Source organism: Heptranchias perlo, chromosome 2 (assembly GCF_035084215.1).
Source record: "Heptranchias perlo isolate sHepPer1 chromosome 2, sHepPer1.hap1, whole genome shotgun sequence".
NCBI classification, from domain to species: Eukaryota; Metazoa; Chordata; class Chondrichthyes; order Hexanchiformes; family Hexanchidae; genus Heptranchias; species Heptranchias perlo.
This window is the reverse complement of record NC_090326.1, coordinates 115,011,030-115,023,869: the sequence shown is the minus strand read 5'-3', so window position 1 is coordinate 115,023,869 and position 12,840 is coordinate 115,011,030. Positions and strand designations below refer to the sequence as shown.

General features: G+C 41.4%; 1 protein-coding gene across 5 annotated transcripts in view; it reads left to right on the top strand.

Moving 5' to 3' along the window:
- The window catches only part of LOC137342267 (DNA-binding protein SATB1-like), a 123,482-nt gene extending 121,479 nt beyond the window's left edge, over positions 1-2,003 (top strand). For all 5 annotated transcript variants that reach the window (XM_068006133.1, XM_068006172.1, XM_068006163.1 and 2 more), the window contains one exon: positions 258-2,003. In XM_068006133.1, coding sequence (XP_067862234.1) covers positions 258-716 — 459 coding nt within the window. In that variant the 3' untranslated portion in view covers positions 717-2,003. The remainder of the gene's footprint in view (positions 1-257) is intronic.
- Positions 2,004-12,840: the final 10,837 nt, after the last annotated feature.

Sequence of the window (12,840 nt, the reverse complement as noted above, 5' to 3'; positions counted from 1 at the left end):
CTTCGGTGAGGAATTTTTTATGAAGACCACTTTGTGTGCTAATTGTTAGTGATTTGCTGCTATTTAACATGAAAAACATAAGAGAAGAAAGTGCCATTCATTGTTCTTCTGCATTGTACTAAGATTGAAAGCGGATGGGAATAAAATCACTTGAGTACTAATTTCATGTACAGTAAATTTGCTTGGTTGCTTTCAATATTTTAATTTTAACAACACAGTAATGTGCTATGAACAGTTCATTTTTTTTTTGCCTACAGCAACAGCCAGCAGCACCCCGACTTGCACCTAAACAGCCAACAACAACACCAGCAGAATCAGAAGATGAAAGTCGTCATAAGCCCAGATCTCGCACTAAGATTTCTGTAGAAGCCCTGGGGATCTTGCAGAGCTTTATACAGGATGTGGGTTTGTACCCAGACGAAGAAGCAATTCAGACTCTGTCAGCTCAACTTGACCTGCCCAAGTATACCATCATAAAGTTTTTTCAAAACCAACGTTACCATCTAAAGCATCATGGCAAACTGAAGGACCATGCAGGTTTGGAGGTGGATGTGGCAGAGTATGAAAAAGAAGAATTGCTGGAGGACTCGGAGGACTCAGAGGAAAGCGAGGAAGGCAAAAGTTCAAAAGAAATATATTCCGTTAAAGTAGAAGATACCTTGTCAGGAGAAGGGACTACAAAGAACTTAGATTCTGATCAGGAACCAAAAGACTGACCCTGATATCACACAAACTTTTCTTTTTTGAAATTGTGCCACTGATGTATAATTATATGAAAAACCGTCTCGTTTCCTGCATTATTCATCAGAAAGACCAATTTGTCTTTACAAACTTGCACAAAAACTGATAAATAATCTCAGTAAAAGACTGAACAATTCTCCTGTGGATAATGCAGACTGCACTAGAAGTTTTTCAGTTTTTTTTCAAGCAAACAAGCAGCTACATATGAAGTATTTGGGATTGCCTTGAACATTTTTGTAACTGCTGTTTACTGATTAATGACAGTTTCTGTACAAAGTACCAACAGAGGAAACTGGTACTGTATGATGTTTGACTGTATTGGCTGTCAGACTTAAAATGCTGATTCAGGAGCTTTCCACAAATAATCACAGATTACCGAGTTCTGAATGGATCAAACACTCCAGTTTCAGTGCTCCATTCAAACCAGTATGTTTTTTGCAACTTATAAGAAAAATCTGGCCTTTTGAAAATTAACAAAATTGTGGATGAGGATACTTTGTGCTTAGCTATATATCATCAAAGTTGCAAAAAAAAGGAAGAAACTGCTCACTGCAAAATGCAGTGTTAATGGAAAATATGCCAATAATTGCCTTGTGTAATATGGCACTGCCATCATTCAATTATTCTGCAAGAGAGCAATCACTGTAACTTTGAGTCTTGTCATTACCTGATTTTAAAATGTGAAACACAACTTTTTTTAAAATTTGTGTAGTCTAGATTATTTATTTTCAGAAAACTTAGCCTCATGATGTAATTAATTTTTTGAAGTTTCTGTTACATGTAACATTGTGCTTTTTCATACTGACTTTTTCTATTTATAAATGTATTTTGATGGGCAGTGATACAAAGTGTCTTAAAAGTTTCAATTGAAAAATTGTGCTTTAAAATTTGCCTAAAAACTGCTGTATGTTATCAAAGCAATTCATACCATGGGCTTCACTCTTTATGGTGTATGCAATTTTCTATATTAATGTTAAACCATCATGCAAATGAACATAGGTCAATAAAAATAAAATACATTAGATAACTTATAAAATTCACACAAAAATAGATGTTTTGCAATGTGTCTTCCTTCAGTTTACAATGGATTGAAGCTTTTTTCAGTGTAAATTTCTGTATGAAGATTACAAGTGTACCTGTTTTTATGAGTTATCTTGCTATGTGGAACTATGAGATCACAAATTATTTTGTTAAATCTGACTATGTTAAAACCTTTTTTAAAGCATATCACAGTTTTTCTTTATGCAAAAATGTTCAGATGGGGATGGTTATTAATTGTTAATTGCACAATTAAACTATCTTTGTATAATACAATAATATTTGTTTGCTTCTATCTTCATTATTTAAGTATATTTTAAATGTAACAATTGGTCAATATATGTCCTACTATTCTGTTGGCTGTCTTTGATGTGTTTACGTTTCTTTTATCTTCTGACATATTTGAAGCAAAAAATACTCTGATCTTGAAATTATGCCATAGGACAAGTGTACGAATGCTTAGCACATTTCCTATACCAGCCATCCGTGTGGTCTTTCTGAGTGAGATTACCAAATCAGTCTAGAATAAGGGGCAATTTAGAATCATAGAAAGGTTACAGCACGGAAAGAGGCCATTTGGCCCATTGAGTCCATGCTGGCTCTGTGCAGTTATTCCCACTCCCCCATCCTATCCCCGTAGCCCTGCAATTTTTTTCCCTTCAAGTACTTATCCAATTCCCTTTTGAAAGCCATGATTGAATCTGCCTCCATCACCCACTCTGGCAGCGCATTCCTGATCCTAATCACTTGCTGTTTAAAAAAGTTTTTCCTCATGTCATCTTTGGTTCTTTTGCCAGTCACCTTAAATCTATGTCCTCTGGTTCTTGATCCCTCTGCCAATGGGAACAGTTTCTTTCTATCTACTCTGTCTAGACCCTTGATGATTTTGAATACATCTATCAAATCTCCTCTCAACCTTCTCGGTTCCAAGAAGAACAATCCCAGCTTCTCCAGTCTATCCACATAACTAAAGTCCCTCATCCTTGGAATCATTCTAGTAAATCTCTTCTGCACCCTCTCTAAGGCCTTCACATCTTTCCTAAAGTGCATGCCCAAAACGGGACATGATACTCCAGTTTTGGCCGAACCAGTGTTTTATAAAGGTTCATCACAACTTCCTTAGTTAGACAGTGGGCTCATGTCCGCTGGCCACTGGGTTGAGACTAACCAACTTTATTTTGAATATAGCCTATACAGCCAACAAATTCAGTCTGGATCTGTGCCCAGCTCCCAGAGGTAAAAGGACACTGTGCTAAATCTACTGCAGCACCCATTCCCAAGGAAAATTTAACTTTGGAACTAAAGTGCCCATGACTAAGATTTAATGCTAAACATTTATAAGACATTTATAAAAATGTGATGTGTTGTGTAGAATCAGCTGTATGTGAAGTGTTGAATGCTCAGCTGATTCGATGGATTAGACTTGCTACAAAGTCATATTCTATCTCTCTTATTAGGAATGGTTATGCCTGCATCTAAATGGTATTAACCATTTGGTTATGATGAGTCAACTTTCTGTTCTTGCTGAGGTAAGTAATACAGGGGCGGGGGGGGTGGGGGGGTGAAATTGGGCTGTTTAGCACCCGTTTTGTAGGCGCTACGCGGGCACCTAAGTCCCAAAAATGGCATCCAAGATGCGTGTGCTTCTGACGGGAAGTGCACAGGACAACATCTTGGCAAAGAGGTTTGCGCCCGCACCTAACGACCGCTGGCAGCATGTAGAGTAGGAAGATGATGACGCGAATCAGCAACACAGATTTGAAGCAACTGGTGAAATTTTGGAACTCCACGCTCCAGTCAATGCCCTGTTTTAACCTCGCTCAGCTGAACAGGACTTAAGCGGCATGAAGGACCCCCCACCAGCGTTATTTAAAGGGATCATGAAGTACTTACAGGTTAGTTGCTGGATTATTCTGGCTGTTGGTGCAATTGTACATGATTTTGGATGTTTCCTATACTTGGCTAAAGTTTCAATATTCTACAGGGAGTGGTCTGGCTGGTCCTGCAGTGCTTTTAATGGCATTTAAAATAATGTGCTGAGAAAAGTTGCTTCCAGATATGGGTGGCCTGGTCGGGCTTCCTTTGGGAATTGACCATGACTGGGAGAATGAAGAGAGGCCAGGACAAGCTGCCAGAAGAGGGAGGGGGAGGAGGAGCAGGGCACTCAGCAGGAGGCCGTATCTACGGAGGGTCGTCTGGGACCAATTCTCTTACCTCAACTTCAACGATGACCAGTGCATCAGATGCCTGCGGATCACAAAACAGGTCGTGACTGAAGTTTGTTAACTGCTTCAGCCACAACTGTAACCTCAAAGCAGGGCAAGGACAGCATAAGAACATAAGAAATAGGAGCAGGAGTAGGCCAATCAGCCTCTCAAGCCTGCTCCGCCATTCAATATGATCATGGCTGATCCTTTATCTCAATACCATATTCCCGCTCTCTCCCCATACCCCTTGATGCCTTTTGTGTCTAGATATCGATCTAGCTCCTTCTTAAATATATTCAGTGACTTGGCCTCCACAGCCTTCTGTGGCAGAGAATTCCAAAGATTCACCACCCTCTGAGTGAAGAAATTTCTCCTCATCTCAGTCCTAAATGTCCTACCCCGTATCCTGAGACTGTGACCCCTTGTTCTGGACCCCCCAGCCAGGGGAAATATCCTCCCTGCATCCAGTCTGTCTAGCCCTATCAGAATTTTATATGTTTCAATGAGATCCCCTCTCATTCTTCTAAACTCGAATGAATACAGGCCGAGTCAACCCAATCTCTCCTCATACGGCAGTCCTGCCATCCCGGGAATCAGTCTGGTGAACCTTCGCTGCACTCCCTCTATGGCAAGTATATCCTTTCTTAGGTAAGGACACCAAAACTGCACACGATACTCCAGGTGTGGTCTCACTGCAGTAAGACATCCTTGCTCCTGTACTCAAATCCTCTTGCAATGAAGGCCAACATATCATTTGCCTTCCAAATTGCTTGCTGCACCTGCATGTTTGCTTTCAGTGACTGGTGTACAAGGACACCCAGGTCTCTTTGTACATCAACATTTCCCAATCTATCACCATTTAAATAATACTCTGCCTTTCACATTTATCCACATTGTACTGCATCTGCCATGTATTTGCCCACTCACCCACCTTTTCTAAATCGCCTTGAAGCCTCTTTGCATCCTCCTCACAACTCACGATCCCACCTAGTTTTGTGTCATCAGCAAACTTGGAAATATTATATTTGGTTCCCTCATCCAAATCATTGATATATATTGTGAATAGCTGGGGCCCAAGCACTGATCCCTGCGGTACCCCACTTGCCACTGTCTGCCATCCCAAAAAAGACCCATTTATTCCTACTCTCTGTTTCCTGTCTGTAAACCAATTTTCAATCCATGCCACTATATTACCACCAATCCCATGTGCTTTAATTTTGCACACTAACCTCTTATGTGGGACTTTATCAAAAGCCTTCTGAAAATCCAAATAAACCACATCCACTGGTTCTCCCTTATCTATTCTACCAGTTACATCCTCAAAATACTCCAGTAGGCTTGTCAAACATGATTTCCCTTTCATAAATCCATGTTGACTTTGTCCAATCCCGTTGATATTTTCTAAGTGTCCTGTTATCACATCCTTTATAATAGACGAGCATTTTCCCAACTACTGAAGTTAGGCTAAGCAGTCTGTAGTTCCCTGTTTTCTCTCGTCCTTTTTTAAATAGTGGGGTTACATTTGCCACCCTCCAATCTGCAGGAACTGTTCCATAATCTATAGAATTTTGGAAGATGACAACCGATGCATCCATTATTTCCATGGCTACCTCTTTTAGTACTCTGGGATGCAGATTATCAGGCCCTGGGGATTTATCGGCTTTCAGTCCCATTAATTTCTCCAGCACTATTTTTTTTACTAATACTAATTTCCTTTAATTCCTCCTTCTCACTAGTCCCTTGTTTCCCTAGCATTTCTGGGAAGTTATTTGTGTCCTCTTTCGTGAAGACAGAACCAAAGTATTTGTTTCAATGCTCTGCCATTGTTCCCCATTATAAATTCGCCTGTTTCTGACTGTAAGGGACCTACATTTGTCTTCATTAATCTTTTTCTTTTTACATACTTGTAGAAGCTTTTATAGTCCACTTTTATGTTCCTTGTAAGTTTACTCTCATACTCTATTTTCCCCCTCTTAATCAATCTCTTGGTCCTTTTTTGCTGAATTCTAATCTGCTCCCAATCCTCAGGCTTGCTACTTTTTCTGGCAATTTTAAATGACTCCTGTTTGGATCAAATACTATCCTCAATTTCTTTTGTTAGCCATGGTTGGGCCACATTTCCTTTTGTGTTTTTGCGCCAGAAAGGAATGTATAATTGTTGCAATTCATGCATTTGTTCCTTAAATGTTAGCCATTGCCTATCCACCATCATGCCTTTTAATCAAGCTCCCCAATCTATCATAGCCAACTCACTCCACAAACCTTTGTAGTTTCCTTTGTTTAGATTTAGGACCCTAGTTTCAGATAGGACTACTTCACTTTCCATCTTAATGAAGAATTCTATCATGTTATGCTCACTCTTCCCTAAATGACCCCGCACAACAAGATTATTAATTAACCCCTTCTCATTGCACAATTCCCAATGTAGGAAAGCCTGTTCCCTGGTTGGCTCTGCAACGTGCTGGTCTAAAAAACCATCTCGTACACACTCCAGGAATTCATCCTCCACAGTATTATTGCTAATTTGGTTTGGCCAGTCTATATGCTCATCGCAGAAATAAAACCCACCACCAAATGCAAATTCAAAACCACATTTATAAATTAATACATGAAATTATGCAATCAAAATGAGACTATTCACCCTTGTACATTCCCTTAGTGTCTGTCTTTCGTGTGCCTTTACCTTCCCTAGTGCTCCTATGAGATGCTTCCCCAGTGGCTGGAGCATGGGTGGTGGCAGGCTGCTGCCATTCAATTTAGGAGCGTGCAGATGGCCTTGGAGGACGACCATGAGCAGCTCTGGGCCTAGAGGGCCCAGCTTCAGACTGCACCATCTCAGCCTGGGCTGCAGCAGTCTGGGCTGGCTGGTTGACAGGCAACAGCAAGGGCACTGGCGGAGTGGCAGGGCTGGGAGCAGTAATGATGTCACCCTGAGAGAGGACAGCAGGTTCGTCTTCCCTGGCGTCACTGCCACTCTCCCAGGCGCCTCAGTAATCCTGGTAATCTGTTAGAGAACAGATTGCTGGAGTGCTGTGACGCCCTGGCAGCCCCGTTCCACGGTGGTATCCAGAACCACAATAGCCGCAGTCTGAGCTTCCAAGGCAGCAGTCAGACCTTTGATGGCAAATGTTTGTGCTGCAATGGAAGCTGTGACATCGGCCATTAGATGCTGCATTATGGTGGGTTCCACAGGTGTGCTGATGGAGCTGACCGCTCATTCCATGTGGGAAAGGATGGGCTCCAAACTCTGCGCAAAGCCCTGTGCCAAGTTGGAGCTGGTCCCCCATGCTCCTTGACACTGTGCACAGGCTTTCTGGCACCAAGTGCACCAAGCATTTGGTTGTGTAAGCCTATCAGCCTTCTTCTGTAGCCTGGCCCATCGAAGTTATCATCTGTCTCCTCTGCAGCAGAACTAGTGTACAACCTTGCCCTCTGGCGAACTGGCACCTGCGGTATCCATTCCCCCCGCCTTGGCTCCTGCGTACTTGTGCTTGGTGTCTCATCACATGCAGATCCCTCCTCTATCCTAGCCTCTAAAGTACGTACAGTGTCAGTCTCTAAGCTGGTGGCTGCAAGTGTAAGATCGAATGACGGTGTGTCTTCATCATCACTGTCTTCTTCCTCTGCCTCCTCTGACTGGGTAGGTTCCAGTTCTTGGATATCTGAAATGACAAAGGTACACGGGTTGAGTTGTGGAGCGGGGAGAGGAGAAAGCAAGACATGTGTGCTCACACCATCTGCAACACGTGAGTCAGAAAAGATTGTGGGATGAGGGAGAAGTGGAAGAGAGAAGGAGGATTAGGTATGCAGAGACCCTCATCATCAATCCCTCCAGCACCGCCAGTGGCCATGGCCTCAGCAATGGCCCTTCCAATGATGGCCAACACTGTCTCCTCCATGGGGGTTAAAACGTGTAGGCGCACTTGACTGCTCCAGTTCTTTCTTGCTGCCTCCTGTTATGCGCCACCTTTTCTTGCAAGAGGGAAGAGTGTCAGTGAGTGTCCTGCAAGATGTTTGGGTGATGTGGCTGTCATGGTTGAATGGCTTCCAGTGTGTGTGACCTGTCAGTTGTGGGTGTGAGGCTTGCAACAGTGGTAATGTGTGAGGGTGAGATGAAGCATATGATTTGAACGGTTGAGTATTGATTGAAAGAGTTTGTTGGTAGGTGGGTGATGGGGGTGTAGTGAATTGAGCAGTGGATGATGCTAATGGTGCTTTTGGTATGATATGCCATTTGAAACTTGAACTCACTCACCTTGACAACTTGTGTTAAATTATTGAACTTCTTCTTGCACTGCATCCATGTTCTTGGAGCTATGCTCCTTGCATTTACCTCGTCCACTACTTCCTCCCACTGCCTCTTGAGCATATGTCTGGAGGGCCTCTTGCCCCCTATAGATACAGGAGGCCCCTCCTTCTCTCCACCTCTTACCCCAAAGCCTCTAGTGCATCAGCAGAGAACCTTGGTGCACGCTCTCTCGCAGGTGCAGCCATTCTTCAAAGTATTAGAGCACTGAATCACTTCACAAATGACTCCCACCACTTCTTGTAGCCACAGTGCACCTCCCCTTTAAGAGGTGCAGGCTACCTTTAAGAAGCGCGAGCCACTCGCGATGTCAGGGCCCCCTGCTGATGCTTGCAGCCAATGAACAGCATAGGTAGTGCTGGCTGCACGCAGCAATCATTTAAAACAGCATGCAGCACGAATGTTACATGCTGCCTGCATCGCAACAAACGGGCGCGGGTTGATTACGCACCGCGATCCCAGCACCCGTTTTCGGGGGTTATCCAATTCAACCCCCACTGAGTTTTCCAATGGTTCAATGGTTGACCTGACAATAGCGCAGTCTGCCAGGTAAAAACATTTCCCAGTTGCTAACCACTCACGTATTAATGGATTAGTCCCAGTGTGGATGAATGAAAAAATAGCGGTCAGAATTGACAGAATTGTTCATCCATGTGCACATTTTTTTTGGACTCAGCAGTGTCCTTAATTCTAAAGCTGCACCAGCAAAAATAGTTTTATTTTCAAAAAGGGCCAGTCTTCACCCACTTGGGGAGAAGGAGTAGTTTTAAAAAATCTTCTTAAGTGGCCAACACTTAACTGCTGAGCTGATGTGCTCAACTTTGCCCTTCTGCCAGTAGTGAATTTTCATTGGAAAAGGTGTCTTACCAGCAGTAGTGCCAGTGAGAAGCTACTGCAGTGTATAACTTAGCTATTTTCTGCTGGTGGTAAAAGCTCTTGCAGCTAGTCTACTCCTGATAATTCAATCATTTTTTGGACCAAAAAATTGAATTAGCCAATTATTTGAAGTAAGCAACATAAACAACACAGCAAAGTGGGAATTTAGTGCTAAAAAAAATTGAATTATCGGATAATTTAAATTAAGTGACTGAATTAATAGCAGACTGTAGTCCACTGTGCAATTCAGCCAATTCTGTCTTTAAGGGTTTTTTTTTAATCGAAGCACACAGGTAGTGACTGTTACCATGGCAGTATTGAAGATAGAAGGGATTAAAAAAGGGATGAGCTGCATGGAATGGGAGCTGCTGAGGTAAAATGATCGCACAGGACTTCTTATGATTTGTTACAATCATATTCATATAGACAACCAAAGGCTTACAGGATGTACCAATAACCTTTGCTCACCAGAACTTCAACCTGCAATATTGTTCCTAAAGAATTAATTTTGACCCCCCCCGCCAAAAACCACGACAATACAATTTTTTCACCTGCCCACTGTGACCAGAATCACGATGAATTCTGATTGTTTAGCGATGAATAATGAATTCCATAATTTACAGGGGAAAGTGAGGGCTGCTTTTGCACAGTTCAGAGTGTTCAGAACTGTTGCAGGTGTAGAGGGTGGTGGAAAGTGCCTTAGACTGAGGCAGGTAATCAGTCAATTTAGGTATGTATGGTATAGGGAAAGATAAGGAATTAAGCTGGAAACAAGTTCCAGCAGAAACAAAAACAATTAGTACTGTTTAAGTTTCAGCTTAAGTGTTTTCCAATAGTATTTAGTGAAATTGAAAAGTCTACCTGTGACCACTGTCGAAATTTTGTTCCAAGTTTACCGATTTTTGTTTTAAATGGCAGAGAAACTTGAAGAGCAATTCACTTCATTCTAGTCTAGCAAACAAGGAAACCTTGTTGTAAAAGCTTAGTTCTGATGGAACAATTAAATTATCAGTATTCATTCACTTGAGAATTTCCAGAAATCCCACAAGATTTTTATCTCTTAATTACAAATGAAAGCCATATTTAAATAATAGGGGATTCTTTTCTCCAGTGGATAACTAGTATCATTTGATTGTAAGTAGCTGTCACTAACAACTGGATAAGAGGAAGGAAATTTTTAATTTTATCAAGTTGGTTATCTCTTAAAATTAACAACTAAAATAGACCGGTTAACTGGAAAATCTCTTGTCTGCAAGGATGTAACTATCAATAAATATTGAAATAATCAATTCAAATAAGTAAAAGAACTAGCAAGAAAAACAATCCAGAAAAATCTGTATCCATATTATTCATATCAAATGCAAAAAACGCCATTGTACATCTATTAGGTAAAAGTGAGTACTGGATGCTGTGGTCAACTTTAGGAAGCACATAGCAGTTGTACAAGCCACAGTACCATGTTTTACATTCCTTCCAATTATGGAATTCACCATGTTCCACAAACACCCTGATATAAGTAGTGGAACTAGATAAGAGGTAGCACAGACTGAGAGCAGCTGTAATTTTGCAAAAATTAATTTAAAATATGCAACAGAGTAATTCTCCATTTGAACTGCAACTTATATATCATATGATCCCTATAGAATCATAGAAAGGTTGCAGCACGGAAGGAGGCCATTTGGCCCATCGAGTCTGTGCCGGCTCTATGCAAAAGCAATCCAGCTAGTCCCACTCCCCCGCCCTATTTCCGTAGCCCTGCAAATGTTTTCCTTTCAAGTACTTATCCAATTCCCCTTTAAAATCTGCCTCCACCACCCCCTCGGGCAGTGCATTCCAGATCCTAACCACTCACTGTGTAAAAACGTTTTTCCTCATGTCATCTTTGGTTCTTTTGCCAATCACCTTAAATCTATGTCCTCTGGTTCTTGACCTTCCACCAATGGGAATGGTCTACACTATCTACACTGTCTAGACCCTTGGTGATTTTGAATACCTCTATCAAATCTCCTCTCAACCATCTCTGTTCCAAGGAGAATAACCCCAGCTTCTCCAGTCTATTCACATAACTAAAGTCCCTCATCCCTGGAATCATTCTAGTAAATCTCTTCTGCACCCTCTCTAAGGCCTTCACATCTTTCCTAAAGTGCAGTGCCCAGAACGGGACACAATACTCCAGCTGTGGCCAAACCAGTGTTTTATAAAGGTTCATCATGACTTCCATACTCTGTGTACTCTATGCCTCTATTTATAAAGCCCAGGATCCTATATGCTTTTTTAACCGCTTTCTCAACCTGCCCTGCCACCCTCAACAACCTGTGCACATATACCCTCAGATCTCTCTGTTCCTGTACCCCTTTTAGAGTTGTGCCCGCTAGTTTATATCCCTAGTACAATTCTACACTGTATTGATATCTAAGTCTGATGGATTTGCTTTAAGTCTTTTGATTTGGAGCTGTTGTCACTGTCTCATAAAAAAAACTTCAACCACTTTCATCATTTTTATTTTAAATTTTAATTTCTAATTTTATCTGCTTTAATTTAACAAAATACTTCAGCAAGAAACTACATGATTTCATTAATAAATCTACATTGTGACATCACTGAGAATACAATTCCCTGAATCTTTGTAATGGTGGATAGATATTTTTTACAATATATTGGGTTTGTGCTTTAGTTGATATTTGATTTTCAATGATGCTATTCAATGAGGCCTCATTAACATAATTCTTTTTCGTTTGTTCAACCTCCATAAATAAATGGATAGGCAGCCATTCAGATAGGGAGACACCCATGAGACATTCTTCCATCAAGAGTTCGGCACCTCACTGTAACCATACAGGTATGTGATCTTTTCCCAGCCACCAGCAGAAGATCTTTACCTGGTATTGCATTACACTTTACTCACATTGAGGTTGAAATTTCTCCTGTCAATAATTTCACTTAAAAAGTTTGTGTGACTCACATCAACTTTTCACTTAAATTAGGAACCTCACCCCCATTGTCTGGAGCAGTGCAGTTCATTCTGCTGATGTGTACCAGAAAACAGTTCTTGGTAAACAGGCTAAGTTTTTTCTTCCCTAGCATTAGTTGCTTAAAGATTTCCAAAAGATTTTTGAAATATTTTGTAAGATTTGTGGCGCTAATCATCAGCTAACTCAATGTTGTGCATCTGACCCTGCCCTTTAAAAGCCAACTGTCTGAAAGTCACTGAGGGCCTGGGCAGACAATACCATTATAGGAATGTACACAAATAAACACAGCTTCTAGGTACACAAATAAACAAGGATGTGCTCATTTTCACCTCTGTATGAATACGCTATACAGATTTTGTATTGATTTCAAACCTCAGTACCCTTTCTGCTTAACACCTCATAGTGATACAGAACAACATGGAGGATGCTTTGGACAGTGACAAGGTTCAATCACAAAAGTGGGTTTTCCTTCCTAAGGCATTTCACATGTTATTCAACAGATGCGGTGGCAGACTTCCTGGCAATCTTTTAGAACAAGAAATTTTGCTACAATAGCCAAAATAGTCAACAATCTTTTGGCAGAGTAAATCCACAAGATGTGATTGAAGAGACAATAATTATACCCATGATCCCAAGGTGGCCAAGAAAAACAGTGGGTGTAATAGGTCCACGCCAGTAGCACAAAGTGGGCTCATAGTGA